At 33.0% G+C, this 19,214-nt stretch overlaps 1 protein-coding gene and 1 long non-coding RNA gene across 3 annotated transcripts; one reads left to right on the top strand and one right to left on the bottom strand.

The window, feature by feature from the left end:
• Positions 1-771: 771 nt before the first annotated feature.
• LOC114387209 lies at positions 772-6,110 on the bottom strand. 2 transcript variants are annotated; one of them, XR_003661271.1, is made up of 6 exons: positions 6,007-6,110; positions 5,456-5,538; positions 4,252-4,412; positions 3,934-4,096; positions 2,380-2,473; positions 772-1,266 (listed from the first exon to the last, which is right to left on the bottom strand). It is a non-coding gene; the product is annotated as an uncharacterized LOC114387209 (long non-coding RNA). The 2 variants fall into 2 exon arrangements; XR_003661270.1 differs by lacking the exon at positions 6,007-6,110 and having other exon boundaries at positions 5,456-5,839.
• LOC114387208 (inorganic phosphate transporter 2-1, chloroplastic-like) lies at positions 5,865-10,238 on the top strand. The gene is made up of 2 exons (XM_028347348.1): positions 5,865-6,622; positions 10,115-10,238. Exons 1-2 carry the CDS (start codon positions 6,008-6,010, stop codon positions 10,181-10,183), a joined length of 684 nt encoding a protein of 227 aa, XP_028203149.1. The 5' UTR covers positions 5,865-6,007; the 3' UTR covers positions 10,184-10,238.
• The last annotated feature ends 8,976 nt before the right edge of the window (positions 10,239-19,214 follow it).

The following is a 19,214-nucleotide window of genomic DNA, read 5'->3' on the forward strand; positions in this document are numbered from 1 at the left end:
AAAAAAACATACAAGAAATTCGCAGATAAAGGCAACCAAGTTTGAGTGCTGTTTTTTGACCCCCAAACATTGCTCACTCTCACCTGATACCTGTTATTCCTCTTCATATCTGTTTTGGTTTTTTCTCCTGTCAATTGCTTCTCTCTTATCCTTTGTTCATTTTTTTAGCTCTTTCTAAATGTTACACTCTTGGATATCAATGGAATGTTTTCCCTACCAAGTACGGAGACAATACATATACATCATTATTTTGAATTTGTGTTTCAGAGCTTTTAAAACATCTGAAAGTGAAGCCAACTAGGAAAGTCTGGCCATATTTGGCACGAAGTCATTGCTTACAAAAGCAGATTAACTTTAACAAATTTCTCTTATGTTTCACGGACATTTTTAAATTTAATTAAAAAATTAAACAAAAATAAATTAAAGAAATAAAACTTTTAAAATAGAAGAAAAAATACAACTTCAGTGATATGGTGTTAAAAATCAAAATTTAACAATTAAATTTAAGTTAAGATTAATTAAAATTTTAATAATTTTCAAAAGATACCTTCAAATGTTATAGTATGTGAAGAATTATAATTCAAAATTAAATCAAATCAAAAGCATAAGATTAGAAAGAGAATAATCTCTAAAAATACTCTCATTTAATAATAATAACTCTAATAGTGGCAGATATCCATGACTCCTCTGTATCTACCTTTTATTTTTCTCCATTCAACCTAATGAAGCAAGATTTTCAAATTTGACAAACACAAAGTTGGTGGTCTCAAATGCATGGAACATCAAACCTGTTAGGGTTTGCCTAGTAACAAGAGAGTTTGAGTAGTTACACGAAGTCTTAAATTCAAATCTCATTGCTGTAATTATAAACACAACGTGGGTTCAGTTAGGGACCCTGCAGGGTAAACATTTGTTAGAAAAACAAAAAAGAAGAGTTCACACTGTTTGATGCCTATGCTAGCAAGAACACCTAGCTAGCAGTACCCTTGACCTGGTGCAAGGTTTCTTCTATGCAGTTCACAACAACTGAGGACAAGTCGCCTTGATGATTACTGAAGATATGATTAGCTCCTTCAATGACATGTAACTTGTGGTTTGATATGATCTTGGCAAACTCAAATGCATCTTCAACAGGAATAATTTCATCGGAAGAACCATGAATAGTAAAGACCCTGTCATATACGATGTGGTCTGACATTTAGCACACCTATGCATCAGGGTAATTTCATAGCTTCATCAAGAATTGCTGCTAGAAGCACCACCTACCTACAATGCAACTACCCAATTCTATTACACAAGAAACAATGTTTCTCCTACAATGTAATACTTCACACAAATTTGCATACTATACTAGTTTCCCAGTAAATCAAAATTAAAGCGAAAAATAGTATCGTAACCACACACACAAAAAGAAGCAAAACAAAGTATAAAATATCAAGAGCATGTTCTAATTTTGCAAATCCTCTCATATTTTCATAGTTCCCCAATGTCACAAAATAAATAGGTAGGAGTTCTTTTCATGAAGCACCAAGTACTAACTCTACAACATACAACATAAATTATGGCTACTTGTAGAAGTCAAACAGCAAACCAAAGATAAAAAAAAAAAATATTTCATTAATTTTTTATTCTCTCAAGAAGAAACTTGAAAATCTTTACAGAATTATTTTATGTGCTTATTTTCTATATATGATTAGTTTGAAAACACTACAGTCAACATATTAAATTCTTTATATGAAATAATATGGAAATGTTCCAGAGAAAAAATTCTTAAAAAATTGGACTTTGGCTATGAAAGAATAATTCAGGTGACCCAGCTATTCTTGTTTCTGCTTTGGAAATAATTTTTTGTGAAGCATATTCTAATTTTGCAAATCCTCTCATTTTATCATAGTTTCCCAATGTCACAAAATAAATAGGTAGTTCTTTCCATGAAGCACCAAGTACCAACTCTACAACATACAACATAAATTATGGCTACTTGTAGAAGTCAAACAGCAAACCAAAGAGAAAAAATAAAAATATTTCACTAATTTTAATTCTCTTAAGAAGAAACTTGAAAATCTTTATAGAATTATTTTATGTGCTTATTTTCTATGTATGATCAGTTTGAAAACACTATAGTCAACCTATTAACATCAAATTTGTTAAGGGAATTCTTTTTTATAAAATAACATGGAAATGCTCCAGAGAAAAATTCTTTAAAAATTGGACTTTAGCTACGAAAGAATAATTCAGGTGATCCAGTTATTCTTGTTTCAGCTTTAGAAATATTTTTTGGTGAAACTATGTAACATCAAAACACATACTTGATCAACAAAGAAATGCAGCAATAGACAAAAGGTGGTAGCAAAAGAGACCAGACACTTATCCATTCACCTGCATTCTTTGTCAATCTGAAGGCATGCTTCATGCATATTTATTCCCAAGCGATCCATCAAACTTTCTTCAGTTACATGGAAATCAAAACTTCCTGTAACACAAGATGTCCTCAGATGATCATTTAATAATAAAATAACTGAGTACCTATGTGTGAAAGAGACAAACAAAGAATGCAATGTCATGTACCACAATATCCATGATAGCCATCAAGCCTGTAGAAAAGTTTATCTGAAACCCCAAAGTTGAATCCATTCGCTAGTATTGAACATGATTGTTAATGATTTCTACTGCCTAGTTTTTTTCATTTTTCTCCCTTATCTTTTCTTTCTTTTCTTCAGCTTTAGAGGTTCATTTTATTATCACTAACCATAGAATGGTGGTAAAATAAGGTAGTGAGATTCCTATTCTGCCACCCTTTCTAGTAAGAGCATCTACACCAATGTTTGGCGCAATAAATATCAACAATCACTCGTCTTTCATTGAGTAAGGACTTGCCTGACATGGTAATCTTCCCACAAGAAAGGTGGCTTTCATTTGGGTAGATTATTTGCATAAGTTGTCGTGTATGCTGCGGCTTAAACTAGAAGTTAATGATGAACAGGCCTTCATTTCCTTTAGGTATTTTATGTTCTTGTTGATTAGAAGAGAAGTCTTCTCTTACTGCTGGTCGTAGGTGAAACTTTGACTGTTGCATTTCAATTAGAACTTCGTGCTTGTGAAACAGTAAATCTCAAATCCCAATTTTAGCACAAGTTCATAGGGAAAACAAAAGAAGTCATGGTTCTGGACAAGCTAATTCTATCAAGTACTGTCAAAGATATAAAACTGTTGGGTGTGAGCATTTATGGCTTAACCAAACAGGTTAAACTTCTAGAAGGGACGGTTCGTAACATGGTGTATCAAAGCTTCTATGACAATGAGGACAAGAGTTTAATCGCCATCCTTGTTTTGTTCTTTATTACTAAATTAAAATCCCATACAGGGTAAAATGGAAAATTCATTGTCCACTCTTCAATTCTAATAGGGACTTAAGTCCCATATCAAGTACTATGGGATGCTCAATGAAGGGGTCAGGTATTTCTAAATATATAGATCCATTACGGACCTCCACCTAACAGCTTAAGGGTTTAGGAGAGTTGGTTCTTAAGAAGTACATTTAAACAATAAATTCAAAGTATAAAACAATTGTTAAAAACTGGAATCAGATTTGCTAAGAGAGAAAGAAGGATTGATGAAAGAATGAAGAGGAACTATATTATTCAAGAATGAAAGAATGAGTATGAGATACCCAAGCAGTTTGAAGAACCTGGACCCTCCCTAAACTAATTCTGAAATCTCAACTGATTTCCTTAGTTACAATTACAACAGTTACAATAATTCCCTCCTCTTAACTCATTTTTGGGTTCCTCCTTATGAAAACCTGTCTAATAGGAAGCCTAACTCTATCAACAGGTCATCAATAGATAATGAATATATTGATATATCTCTCAAAACATGTGGCGGACAACATTCACTAATGAATAACACTGAGTAAATGAAAGGTTACCAGACCTCCTCTTCTTCACATCAATGAAACCGTCCTTCCTGATTCTTTCCAAATAATCTTTTCCAAAGGGTTCTCCAATGCCTGCCTTCATATCATAATGCTCAGAGAGGTTGACCATTGTTTTAATGTCACTATATTTTGAAGCAAACAGAAGCACTACGTCACTTCCTGCATAAAGATACAGAAAACCATTAGTAGTTCGATCATGCATGCAGACTTTATGTGGTAAAAAGCTACACTAATATGTTAGGTTTCACCAACTACACATGAAAAGGCAATAACCACCCAAATGGAATAGGATTTTTCTCAACCCTGGTCCTTACCCAACAGGGATCTATAGAATAGGAATTTTCTCAACCAACATGTACTATGACCAACATTTGCACTGATAGCACGGTTAGATTCTGGGAAATGTTGAGCTACAGCATGTAAATCATCAACCTCTGTCCAATAGTTACCAAACTAAAACAGACCTTCACTTTCCCTTCAAGGAAAATCCAAGAGCTAAAGTTAGGACAAAACAAAGAGTGGAGCAAGGCTAAAGATCAAAAGACCAGATGACAGAAATTTTAGCACGTATAATGCAGTGTAAATGGAGAAACTACCACCCATTTTACACCAAGCAACTGAGTTCCTTCCATATGTTGGGAAGTAGGCAGTGGTCTGAAACATGGGAACTTCATTTTCTAAATTGTACCCGTACCTGGTCCGTGCTGAGTGCTGGTACAGGTTGGGTATGCTTGGGTACTTATCCAAATTTCTTGGGGAGAAAAAATTGTACGTGGCTTGAGACTTAGAAAAAAAAAATTATATGGAGTACTAATACTCTATCTGTATTCATGCACCATACAGCAGCATATGCAGTGACTGAATCAGATCTCTCTTAACAATTACAATATCTAAATTATAGGGAAGTTGAGTTACTGAGGATGGTACATACCCACACTCCTAGAAACTCCTCAAACAATAAAATGATCCTAATTAATTCTAACAACTGGAACTACTAGAGTAATTTCAATATTAGTTATGATAAACAAAAATAGCCTCTGCTACCAAAGCAGTCACATTAGAGGAGACCACTTTATATAACTTCTGTGCTGTTTCAATGATCAAACTATCGTATTCGTCCATCCAGTGACACATGTTCTTGATATTCACAAAGTATCAATATTTTTACCATTGAGGAAGTATTAGTATTTAGTAACACATTAATAAATGCATGCAACCAAATTGATAAAAGAAAATGAAAGTATTCAAATGAATCAAATCACATGCTTTTTATGCACATACTTATCTTGCACCTATTATTATCTATTGAAAACGGAAGAACCCCAAGAATAAGATAAAAGGTCCAATCCACTTTTCTCTGTTTCTCAGTTTTTAGCTTAACATTTGATAGTAAAATTCTGAAATTCTAGTACAATTTAACAACCATTTATAGTAACATGCAAGGCCACCTAAAAAACAAACGCGTACCTAATATGTTTAGACAAGTAATGGTTATACTCTGTATAGCTATAAACTTACCCATTTCCTGAGAAGTCAAAACGGAAAGAACTAATTTTGGCATTCTCCAATGCAACAGCAAGGTTCAATATGAGATTGGTATCCTAAAAAGAAAAAAATAATCAACGAGAATAATCAGGCACTAAAGGAATTAAATAATAATAATAATAATCTACTCATATTACAAAATAAAATATACAATTTTTTACTTTAACTCTCATTACTCTCTCAATTTTTTCTTTCTTGTCTCCTTGGAATGTATATTCAAAGCAAACACTTGCAATTAAGCAAAAAAATTTCCAATTAATAATAAAAACTAAGAGAATGTTTAGATGGTGAAATTTAATAGGGTAATTCAATTTTTTAAAGAATTTCAATTACTTTTTAATTAAATAAGATGTTTGGATAAAAATTTGAAAAAAAATTGAAATTTGAATATTTTGATAAGAAATTTTAGTTAACTTAAATATTAGTATTTTAAATTCTTTTATTTTGTGAAAGAATTTGAAATTCTTTCTTAGGATACGACAGCTTCTGATTCTTTGTTACTCTCTCTGTTTCCGTTGCCACACCATGAACGTCACCCTTGTTGATTCCGCGCTCTTCGCGTTTCTCTTCCCCTCGTTGTGGGAAATCGAAGTCGCCGTCGCCGCCTCCGTCTTCGTCATCCTCGCCTACCGCTTCTTCGCCGCACAGACCGGATACGCCGAGGGAGAACAACAAGAGAATCAGGAGGGAACAGAAACACCACCGAGCAACGATGAATTGGGAGGAATTGCGAAGGCCTTCAACATATCGTCTCGAACGGCTTCTGCCATATCGATATGCATGGCATTGGCGGTGTTGACTTTTCCATTGTTCATGACTTCTTTGGGGCAGGGCATGGTTCTGAAGACGAAGGTGCTGTCGTACGCGACGTTGCTGTTCGGATTCTACATGGCGTGGAACATCGGCGCCAACGACGTGGCAAATGCGATGGGGACGTCGGTTGGATCCGGCGCCCTCACGCTCCGGCAGGCGGTGCTGACGGCGGCGGTGCTCGAGTTCTCCGGGGCGCTGATGATGGGAACGCACGTGACCAGCACGATGCAGAAGGGGATTCTCGTCGTGAACGTGTTCAATGGGAATGATTCTTTGCTCTTTGCCGGATTGCTCTCTTCTCTCGCCGCTGCTGGCACTTGGTTACAGGTAAAGTAAAGTTTTTTTTTAGGATGAATCTTATTTCTTAATTTCTATATCCAAACACAAAATTTAAAAAATGAAAGAAATTTAATTTTTTATTTAAACATAAAAATTTAAAAATGAAAAAATTAAAATTAAAATATTTGAAATATTTAAAATTCTTTAAAATTTTAAATTTCTTCCTCCAAACACACCACCTACTTGTTTCTCACAGTACTTCTTATATTTTTCTCTGACTTGAATTCAATATTTTTGTTAAACTGTTAATAATTAAAAATAACTTTATATTAACAATGTTAATTATTTATTATGAATTCAAAATATAATTTATATATTCAATGATATTTTTTATTATAATTTAATTATTTTTTGGGTTACTGTGGAAATATAGATCAACTTTCCTGCTAATTAATCTATCTTTAATAGTGTTTCTCCTAATCAGCTTTTTCATCGTAGTTAGAAATTAAAACTACTTATTTATATAAAAATATACATTTATACTGTGATAAAATAATAATAAGAAGAAGAAAAATAAAATAAAAGAATAAGAAGGCTTGGCATATGAAAGAAGCTAACCTTTGTGCATCGAAAACCATGGCACAAGATTACAAAGTCCCAAGACCCAGATTAATGCAATGTGCCCACAAATTTTTCACCGTGCCTGTTTATGACTTTGTGTCGCCGAACAGCTGAAAAAGCAAATGAAAGATTAATCATCAAAATTTCGTCATTGAAAAAAAAATCACTTCTGAATGAGCGTGTTGATGTTGTGAGGGAATGTGAATCTCGGAAAACTCACTCACGTGGATTCTGTGGAGGCAGAGCCATCTTCAAGGAATATTGGTTCCTCTCTCCTCTGCGTTTTTGCGAAATGGCCACCAATTGCAGATCACTGCGTGTGCAAAAGAAAAAGATTCTCTTTTTTTTTTTTACAGCAATAGTTTTTTTTGCTGAAGATTTACTGTTTCTAGTTGTGTTTGGGAGGTTTTTTAAAACAACATTTTTTAATAAAATGAGTAATTTTTTATTCTTTTTCATATGTTTCTCTAAAGTTTAATTTTCTTTAAAAGTTATTTTCTGCTCTTTTTTTTTAAGAAACAACTCTTACTTCTTAAAAAAAAAATATTGTTTTATAATCACTTTTTTTGAGTTTAAACAAATTGGTTCTAAGGATGTGTCAATTCTTACTTCTTAAAAAGAAATATATTATTTTATAATCACTTTTTTTGAGTTTAAACAAATTGGTTCTAAGGATGTGTTTGGCCCATCTTTTTTACCTTTTTTTTTAAAAAAAGAAAAGAAAAAGGAGAAGCTGAATCAAACATTCTTCATAAAAAATTCTTAAAAAAGAAGTAGCTTCTTTGTATATAATAAAATTTGAAAAAAAAATAACTTTTAAATAAGTAACTTTCTTCTCCGTCTCCGCTCCCGAATGTCAATCATTTTAGCTATTGAACAATCTTATCCACCATCAAAGAATATAACCTTGAATATTTTTTCTTCTATTATTTCCCCTCAAACAAAATGTCACACAAAAAAGATGTAGAATTCCCATCTCCTACCTTTTTACAAATGGAATTAGAAAATTATTAGGGTGCGTTTGGATAGAGAATTTTAATTGAGGAAAGTAATTTATCAGAGAATTTGAATTTCTGTAATTTAGAATTCATTGTTTGGATGTTTTTTATGAAAAATTTAAAATTTTAGAATTTTAAAATAGAATTTTAAACAACTAAAAATCTGGAATTTCAATTTCCTTCTAAAAAGTGAGAAATTGAAATTCTCTTCTTACATTCTTCTTTAAGAAACATCGTCTGAGCTCCTAAAATATCGATCGAGTGTGAGCATAGAGGAACACGTATAACTAGCACACCAACCATATTTTCTTTTTTTTATTCATTTTTTTTTCATCCTCATAATTTTAATTTTTTTTATCCAAACACAAAATTTTGAAAATAAAAGAATTTCAATTGAAGTATTTAAAATTCTTAGAATTTTAAATTTCTCAGAATTTTAAATTTTTTCATCCAAACACACTCTTAATTATTTTCCATCTCTAGGATTGTATATCCCTCCACCGCCGAGAACACATACTCCCTATCCTAACCCACTCACCACCCTATCTCCGTTGTACCTTAAAACCATGTATCATAATGATTGGCACTCTACCTTCATCCTCCACCTCTATTTCCCCCAATAAGACTATATTCAATGCCTTTATAATTTTTATCCCGAGAGATCCCTTTTCTCCTTCTCCATACACATTCTCTCCTAAGCAACCCAATGAATTTTATCCACGGCTTTCCTCTCACCCCTTAAAAAACTTCTAAGAAGAGATTCAAGAGAAAAAAATTATACCTAATGGAACCTTGAAGAAGAAGAAAAATAGATAGGGAAGGATACCGAGACTAACTTGACCAATATCATACGACCTCCAAAAGAAATATGCTTAATATTACATAATGCCAATCTTGACCTCACATTATCCAAGCACCCGCCAAGTAGACTTACTCCTATAATCTGTCCTAATAGGCAAGTCCAAATATCTAAAAGGAACACAACCAACTTTACAAATAAGAACATAAATTGTTGTCTATGGTCAATAAGGTGACATTAACATCTAGAGTTGTTAAAACGGGTCAGTTTGGCCCATGTGGGCTGGCTCGTAACAGGTTGAATTAAAAGTGGGCTAACACAACCCAGCCCACTTTCGTGTGGGCTAACAAAATGTCAGCCCGGTTCGGTCCATCACGGGTTGGTGGGTTATGCGGACTGACCCACTTTTTAGTTTTTTTTTGTAAAAAAAAATATTTCAAACAACTTAAAATAAAATCCAATATAGAAATCAAATTAAATCAAATCCAAACATTTAATATCAAAGTGATTGAAGTCTTCAAAATAAACATTCAACATTAAGATAATTGAAATTTAAATGTCATAAAAAATAAACTTCTAAATCATTGAAATTGAAATTAAACATTAGAGTCATGGACTATGAAATCCAGAACAATTTCCTCTTCTTTCTCAACATCACAATTAATTTCATCTACAAAGACAAAACAAAAACAATATCAATAATAAGTCAAGTAAATAAAACATCACTCGGATTCAACTCGGTTCACAGTTAGAAGCCATTCAACTCAGATTCAATACATCAAGAATAATTAACATTTAACAAAGAGAATGAAAGAAATTAAAAGCATGAAAAAAGGAGAGAAATTACCGTTTTGGAGGTCGACCACAACGACGGCACAAACGAAGTGGAAGAGGAAGGTTGGCACCACAGTGACGGGCGAATGAGCGCTCGGAGGTCACCGTCACCATTGGTGGCTCGTGTTGTGGAGGTGTCGCCAGATCAATTTTTGCACTATTAGGGATTTAGGTTTCGAAACTTTTGTTGCCGTTTAGGTTTTCTTCTTTGTGCGTTATGTGTTGCTTTAGTCAATGCCTTGCCTATTTAATATTTAGGTTGTAACGTTTATCACTTTACGTTTTTAGGTTGCAAGGTGCAGGCTTGCGTTGCAGAGCGTTATAACATTGCCAATTGGGCTTGTCTATTTGTCCTAAGTTTGGACTAGGAAATAGGAATTTGTCCGTTATTGGATTTGGATTTGGTTGCTAACTTGCTACAAAATAAAAACTTAACTTCCTAACAATTATAAATAATTATAAATTTATAATAATAATAATAAAATAAAATAATATATTATTTAAATATGGTAGATTGATGGGCTAGTCCACCAACCCACAGGTTGAGCCCATCTAACCCACGGGCTAAGTGGGCCGGGCTAAAAATTTGACAATACCGATTTTTTTTAAAAAAAATTGAGCCCGATCCACTCTGTTCCGCAGTGGGTCGGGCTAGTCCATGGACCAAAACCCATTTTGGCGGCTCTATTAACACCTACCAGTTGATTCTTATGAAAATTTACCTTCAGAATGGAAGACAACTCTAAAAATTGAAGAATTGCTTTAATTTCCATCACATTTTCTGGTTGTTCATATCAATAATCAAAGTGTAATTAACAAATTGTAAATGTGACACACAATTATCTTGCCTCTCTAATTCAAAACCTTTAAACAATCTTCCTCCAAGAGCCTCATTCATCATCATAATTAAGCCTTCTGCTGTAATCAAGAAAAGAAAAAAGAAGAGAGTAGATTTCATTGTCTTAACCTTCTTTCTAATCTAAATTCTTTCGTGGGACTACTGTTAACTAAAACAAAAAATTTATTGTAGACATGAAGTCATCAATGAGCTTAAGTCAAGTTGATTTAGTTCATTGTAAGCCCTAGAAGTAGCCAACGAGTTTCTATTGAATATCATGAAAGTAAGGAAATATTCATTATTAGAATTGTTAATAGAGCTAGAACCAAATTGTTTAAAGAGAAAATGCACAACTTTGAACTAACTTTGAACTAGTGATCAATCTTAATAACTAAACTTCAGATTATACCTTGAGTTAGAGTTTTTTCACTTGATCAGTTTTAATTATTTAATTGATTCATTCATTGTTTTATTTTTTTATTTATTTTCTAATTTTGTTTTCCTACTCAAACCCCTCTCTATTTATTGTTGCTTTTAATAGCATAAAAGAAGCAAAAACTATACTAGTTTATGCGGATTCAATCTTTGTTTTTTATAACTACCGTAGCTAGAGTCTTTAGTTATTCGATTAGAACTTCAAGTATCCTACAAGTTTTGGTTTTTGGGGTAAGTTATGCAACTAATCGAGGACTTAACCACATTTTAAGCTCCTCGTTCTTTCCTAGGAATTTATTAATCTACAAAAGTCGAACCCAGACCTTCCAAAAAAGGCTTCAACCTTATATATTTCCTTACTCAAAATTATTTTATAAAAGGAATAACAATAAGCTGTTATCACGAGGATGCACTTATATATATATATATATATATATATATATATATATATATATATATATATATATATATATATATATATATATATATAGTTGTGTTACCTTATACCTCATGTAATGTGGATTTTTTAAAGGTAAAGTTCTAGAAAAGTTTCTTTCAAAAAGGATATAAATTTAAATCATTTTTATGAATAATTATGTGACTATTAATTCATCATTACATCTGCTGGTACATAAGAGTAAAATCAAGTTCTTTTAAGTCAATAATTCATTTATGATATTTTTGTAATGTAATTCTTCCTTGTTTTATATTTTTAAAAAGGGCAATGTAAATATATATTATATAGTTATCAGTTTTATGATAATGTACAAATAGTATAAAATAATTTATATGATCACTTAATCACATACAAATTATTATTGATATAATTTTTACAATAGCTCATGTATCTTTATTCAATCAATTAAGTTAAATCTTATTTATTATTATCACTTTTTGTATATATACGTTAAGAGTCCCAAATTGAATTCTTTATTTTTTTTAAAAAGGGTTTTCCTTTTTTTTCACATAAAATTAACTTTTGCGACAATTTTATTTTTCCTTTTTTTTAATTTTCTTTTATCTTTCCTTCATGACTCCAGTTGCGATACAGATATATTTTTGTTCAAATAATAATATACAATAATATTCTGTCAAAAAAAATATACAATAATATCAACAGTTTTAAGTTGTTTGGTTTTATTTTTAAAATATCCAAATAATAATGTAGGGAAAAGTTTCAGGCGATAAATTTTTATCTAAATTATAAGTTGAGTCTTTCAAGACGAAAAAAAAAAGCTCTAAATAGCTGGACAATGAAAACCATACAATTGTATAATGACTCTAATTATATTTAAATCTTTATTAATTTGCTCATATTCTCTTATAACGATCTTCCAAATTGGTGGCTGTGCTTCTTCTTTTGATCACCACACAAAGGTGGGCGAAGGAATAGTCATAACTCACACCACTGCAAATTGGAAAATTGGGTCAATTCTTTGGGTAACACAAGACTCTGGTCCCAGGATGAAGACTATTGGTGAGTTATGAGTAGGGCCCTAACAGTACGGGCTCGTTGGTTTGTCTTAGAATTGGTGGTGGAACCGTGGAAACATGCATAAAGAAACCTTTTATTAGGACTTGTATGAGGCTGACGTTGTGAGTTGTAACACAAGAGGAAAGTTTTCATATAATATTACGGTTATTTGACAACCCACCAATCACAAACAAGATTCAAGAATAAGATTGTCATGAGAGGAGAGAAATATATCTGCGAATCCATTGGATATAAAGAATAAAAGAAGGGATCATTTATTTCTTGAACAGTTTTTTTTTTAAAAATTTCTATCGGATTTTTAAGTCATGGAAGATTTTATGATTTATGACTTTTAGGATTTTTAAGAATAGAAAAGAATAACTACATTGAGTTCATCGATTTGCCCTAGATATCAATAGACTTATAAATAATTATTTTTATTGGAAACCAATTAAAATTAAAAAAAAAAGGTAAGAGAAAACGATGGTTATAAAGCACAAGCAAATCTAGGGCGCCATTTATGCTCCTTTGACTAAGTTGGCTTTCTTAGTGTTAGTTAGTTAGTTGGAAGTTAAGTTAGTTTAGTTGTTAGTTAATTAGAAGTTAGTTTAGTTGGTTGAAACTAATAGTTAGTTGCAAGTTAGTTGTTGTATATGTGTATATATAACCATTTGTACAAATCAAGATGTAACTTTAAGAATTAATCTTTCAATACATAGAACTCCATTCATTGCTTTCCTTCTTCTTTCTAAGCTTTTCTTGCAAGTTTACTTAGTTAGCTCTGCATTCAACAATGACAGACACAAGGTTTATGATGGTTTCAGAACACTAGTGCTCTGTTGTGCCACTCCTTGATCTTAAACCTGAATCTTTTCTTTTGTTTTTTTCTTCATTATGACCAACGAGATTTCTCCACAAGACCTATCCCTGAATATCCACAGCCCATACTACCTTCATCCAGGTGAAAATCCTGCAAATGCATTGGTTTCTACAGTTCTTGATCCAACAAACTACAACTCATGGAGTCGTTCGATGCTTATCGCATTAAGTGCGAAAAACAAAATTGAATTCATAGATGGATCAATCCAGAAGTGTGCATCAAATCATCCTCTTCATGCAGCTTGGAGGAGATGCAACAATATGGTGGTTTCCTGGCTTGTCCACTCAGTTTCACCCTCTATAAGGCAGAGTATCTTGTGGATGGATAATGCTAAAGACATTTGGAAGGACTTAAAGTCAAGATACTCACAAGGAGATCTGCTGAGAATTTCATAATTGCAGCAAGAAATGGCTTCTATCAAACAAGGTGATCAAAGCATTAAAGATTACTTCACAAAATTGAGAATTATTTGGGATGAATGGGAAAGTTAAAGGCCTGATCCAACATGTTCATGTGATCCAAAGTGTATATGTGATGCTCTTACTAGTATGATAGAAAGAAAGCAACAAGATCGTATAATGCAGTTTCTTAGATGTTTAAATTATCAATTCAATACTGTGAGATCCAATGTATTAATGATAGACCCATTACCAAAGGAAACTTTGGAGCAAAAGGAAACAAGGTTTGCACACACTGTAGTCTTTCTAGCCATACTATAATGACTATTAGAAGAAGCATGGGTACCCACCTGGACACAAATTTTACAAGGTACAAAATCCAAACATCAACAATGTCAATACTATAAGGGAAGAAGGTGATGGTTCACCCTTAGATTGAAACCAAGAGACATAAAATGAAGATGTAAGATTAACTACTCAACAATATAAAGCCTTGATGTCATTGTTGCAACAACAAGCTCCAGCTCAAAGCAATTCACAAATAAATTAGATTGGTACAGTTACTAACAAAGGTAGTATATTATATGTTACTTGTAGTGTTATCAAAAGTAGCCAAGATGAGTGGATCCTTGATTCTGGAGCCACAGATCATGTCACAACCTTCCCACATTTGTTTTCTTTATGCAAGAAAATAAAACCTGTAATGGTTAGGCTTCCTAATGGCCATACAGTTATGAATGATAAATGTTTTATCCAGGATATGAACCAGCAGAAGATTGGTACAATTGAGATGGTGGAAGAACTCTACAGACTCAAGATGATTCCTATCAAGTCTAAGTACAAGTCTGATTTTGCTGGTTCTAGCATTTGCAATTTTTCTGCCTTTTCATGTAATAGAATACCTATAGATCTATGGCACTATAGACTTGGTCATCCATCTTTAGAAATATTTTTATTATTAAAACAATTTTATCCTATTCTTAAATCAGATAAGCAATTTGTGTGTGAAACCTGTCATCATTCAAAGCAAAAAAGATTATCATTTCCTAGTAGTGAATCACATTCTTCTTATGCTTTTGCTCTTATATATGTTGATATTTGGGGTCCTTGCAATGTAACTTCATTAAATGGTTACAATTATTTCCTTACTATAATAAATGATTACTCAAGGTTAGTTTGGGTTTTTCTCATGCAGTCAAAAGTTGAGACACAATCTCATCTAAAGAATTTTGTTGCCAATGTTGAAAAGTAGTTTGAGACAAAAGTAAAATTGATTAGGTCAGATAATGGGGTAGAGTTTATCATGAGACAATTTTATGATGATACTGGTATTGTGCATCAAACTACTTGTGTTGAAACACCCCAACAAAATGGCATTGCTGAAAGAAAACATCAACATTTGCTCAATGTGACTCGATCTTTGTTATTTCATTCAAATCTCCCAACTGTATTCTGGTCATATGCATTGATTCACTATTCTTATCAATTGCATGCCTTCTCCCTTTCTTAATAATCATACTCCCTATGAAAAATTACATGGAAAAATCTATGATATTGAGTCTTTAAGAGTATTTGGGTGTTTATGTTTTCCTAGTACTCTAACAGCTAATAGAAAGAAACTAGATCCTAGGGCTGCCACTTCTATATTTTTGGGTTTTAAACCAAACACTAAAGGATTCATTATGTTTTATCTTAAAGCCAAGGCCATATCTGTCTCTAGGAATGTGATCTTCTATGAGGATTGTTTTCCTTTCATTGGTCAAGACAAACCTAATGTTTTCACTGTCCTTCCTATTCTTTCTTCTCATGCCATTGATCAACCTGATGGTGTCTCATCAGAATTACCAGTTGATAATATCATGCTTGTACCAAATAATGTTGATTCTAATCCCTTAACTTTAGAGCAGTCCTCTAATACAACCAGAAGATCTCTAAGACAGACACAAAAACCAAGTAAGTATAAGGACTTCCATGTTTCATACCCATCTTCAACTATAGCTAGTTATTCTGCAGGTACTTATCTCTATCCTCTTAATTCTGTTCTTTCATATAGAAAATTGTCTCCTTTTTATCACAATATTGTTTTATCCATTACACAAAGTCTTGAACCTCGATCATATAATGAAGCTTCTAAGGATCCTGTCTGGGTTGAGGCAATGAATGCAAAGATTAAGGCTTTAGAACTTAATGATACTTGGATTTTAATTGATATGCCTCAACATAAGAATGTTATTGGTTGTAAGTGGGTGTATAAGATCAAGCACAGATCAGATGGGTCAGTGGAGAGACATAAGGCCAGGTTAGTGGCCAAGGGCTACTCTCAAGTGGAAGGGCAAGATTACCTAGACACCTTTTCTCCAGTTGCCAAGCTAACCACAGTGAGACTTCTATTGGCCTTAACTGCTATCAATAAATGGTATATCAAGCAATTAGATGTGAATAATGTTTTCTTGCATGGTGATTTAAATGAAGAGGTGTACATGATGCTTCCTCAAGGTATGCAAGTAGCCAAGCCTGGCCAAGTTTGTAAGTTGCAAAGGTCCCTATATGGACTGAAACAAGCCAGCAGGCAGTGGTATGCTTGGCTCTCTTCCTTTTTTATATCTCATGGGTACAAGCAGTGTGCTTCGGATCATTCTTTGTTTCTCAAGCATGGATTCAATACTGTCACTGTTCTGTTAGTTTATGTGGATGATATTGTTTTGTTAGGAAATGATTTGATTGAAATACAAGCTATTACACAGTTGTTGACAATGCTTTTAAGATAAAAGATTTAGGTGACTTGAGATACTTCTTAAGTTTTGAAGTAGCCAGAAAACCTATTGGTATCAATATTTGTCAGAGGAAGCATGCCTTAGACATTCTTAGTGATACTGGTATGCTTGGATCTAAACCAGTATCTACTCCATCAGATTATGCTACTAAGTTGCATCAACAATCAGGGACTCCTCTTTCATTGGAAGATGCTTCCTCTTTTAGAATGTTGATTGGAAGGTTGATCTACTTGACCAATACAAGGCCAGATATAGATATCACTTATGTTGTGCAACATCTAAGCTAATTTGTTGTTGCTCCCACCTCAGCTCATCAACAAGCTGTTGTTCAAATTCTTAGGTATATCAAGGGATCCCCAGGAGCAGGGATTTTCCTTTCTGCTACAAGTAAAATACATTTAAAGAGGTTTAGTGATTCTGACTAGGCTGGTTGCATTGACACAAGAAGTTCTATCACTGATTATGCTATATACATTGGTGACTCACTGATTTCATGGAAATCCAAGAAACAAGCCACTGTATCTAGAAGTTCATCAGAAGCTGAATACAGGGCACTAGCCAGCGAAATTTGTGAAATACAATGGCTTTGCTATCTGCTGGAAGAATTTAGAGTAGACTTTCAACAACTTGCCACTCTGTATTATGACAACAAATATGCTCTTCACATAGCTTCAAATCTAGTATTTCATGAAAGAACAAAGCATATTGAGATTAACTGCCACATATTTCGAGAGAAGGTGTTAAGGGTCTTGTGAAGTTTCTTCCCATTCCTTCTATAAATCAATTAGGTGATGTTTACACTAAAGCTCTAATGCTTGGTGCTTTTAAATTTCTGCATTCCAAACTAGGAATGTCTGATATCCACTCCTAGTTTGAGGGGGGCTCTTATTGTTAGATAGTTAGTTGGAAGTTAAGTTAGTTTAGTTGTTAGTTAGTTAGAAGTTAGTTTAGTTGGTTGAAACTAATAGTTAGTTGGAATTTAGTTGTTGTATATGTGTATATATAACCATTTGTACAAATCAAGATGTAACTTTGAGAATTAATCAAGAAGTCTGAACTTTGATCATTTGAGAATTACACTTTAAAGTTCATACCTCTTTTGAGGCACAAATTTCATGTTCCCTATCTCCTTCTCCCTCCATTCTTCTTCTCCTACCTCCAAGCTCTTATCCATGGCTTCCTATGATGGTGAGCTTCTTCTTGACTCGTCTTCTCCTTGAAGTGGCGTCTCCTCTCAACTCTTCTTCTTCTCCATTTCGCTACCATTAAAATTCATGAAGCAAAGAACTCCATTGATGAAGAAGATCCAAGGCCTACAAGCTCCAATGGAGCTACATCAAAGCCGAACAAGATGCACTTCATATGAAATGATTAGCAAGAATAACAGATCACAAGGAATAATCACCAAACTTCGATCCTCACAAGGCTAGTGTTTCTCTCAATCCCACAAGTGTCTCGGTTAAAAGTGTTTCAATTATAACAACTGAATAGTAAAATTCCCAACTTTTCACATTATCTTAGTCAATGCAATCACACATGCACAATACAGATCACTAAGGACTTTATTAGGCTTGTAATGTGGCTGAGCTAACAAAGAAATCATGGTTTTTCTTGGATTCAAAGTTTAAGATCTAGGAGAGCATTCATTCCCCCAAATTATTGACAAACCATAACTTGGAATTTTTCACAACACCAACCTTATTGCTTTGCTACTCTTTTCAGCATAGCCATTTTCTTTGATGATGGTTTACCCTAGCTTTTATTCTTTAAAATAACAATTTTTTTAATGCAAAAGTAATAGACATTCATACTGGGCTACCATATATTGTGACTCAATTTGACTTATGTTATTTATTCATTTTCCTGCAATAGAAATTCACCCAAAAACATTCCCCCAAATTTGGGACAAATTTTTCTGGATTCATGAGTACTCTCCTACAACCTAAGAAAGGGTAGTTAGTCAATATCAACTTTGTAGGCTTGGGTTCTAATGATAAATAATTTACATTAGGCTCAAAAAGGGTGCAAGGGATACATTCATTCACATGATGGCTTTTTGGCTAAGTAGTTGTAATAAACTTAAAACAATCCAAGAATCATGCAAAATCAGGAAATTAAAACCAGTCGTTCTCTTACAATTTCAAGTTCACACAACTTACCGGTTTTCATTGAAGTATTCAGATTCTCATTCCATGTTTTTCTGTCAGAAATACTAACATTTTCACTCTTATATTGTTAGTTCACACTCCATCACTTACATTGACGCATGTTTGCACGAGAATCAGTAATTCACAAAAAGTATCCATTAATACGCAGTTAGTTTCACTCCTGCAATCGATTCACTCAATATGTGTTGCAACCAACAATAATTGTCTACTTCATTATCACAATTAAATTTAAATTAATGAATTTTAAATTACCAAAATTTAAATTAACATAGTTCCAAAAAAATAAAATAACAATAAAATAAAGAAAAAATACAAATAAGGCTAAAATGAAAATAAAGAAAAATAAAGAAAGGGAAAATAAATAAAAGAAAGAAAAATCATGCTCAGCATCAGTCCTATGTGGGCCTGAAACTTAAGATCC

The sequence above is a fragment of the Glycine soja genome, chromosome 15 (genome assembly GCF_004193775.1).
Source record: "Glycine soja cultivar W05 chromosome 15, ASM419377v2, whole genome shotgun sequence".
NCBI lineage: Eukaryota > Viridiplantae > Streptophyta > Magnoliopsida > Fabales > Fabaceae > Glycine > Glycine soja.

Coding starts and splice junctions, on each gene's coding strand:
- LOC114387208 (XM_028347348.1), top strand. CDS start 6,008: ATGAACGTCACCCTTGTTGATTCCGCGCTCTTCGCGTTTCTCTTCCCC. Junction 6,623..10,114: donor CTGCTGGCACTTGGTTACAG/GTAAAGTAAAGT, acceptor TTACGTTTTTAG/GTTGCAAGGTGCAGGCTTGC.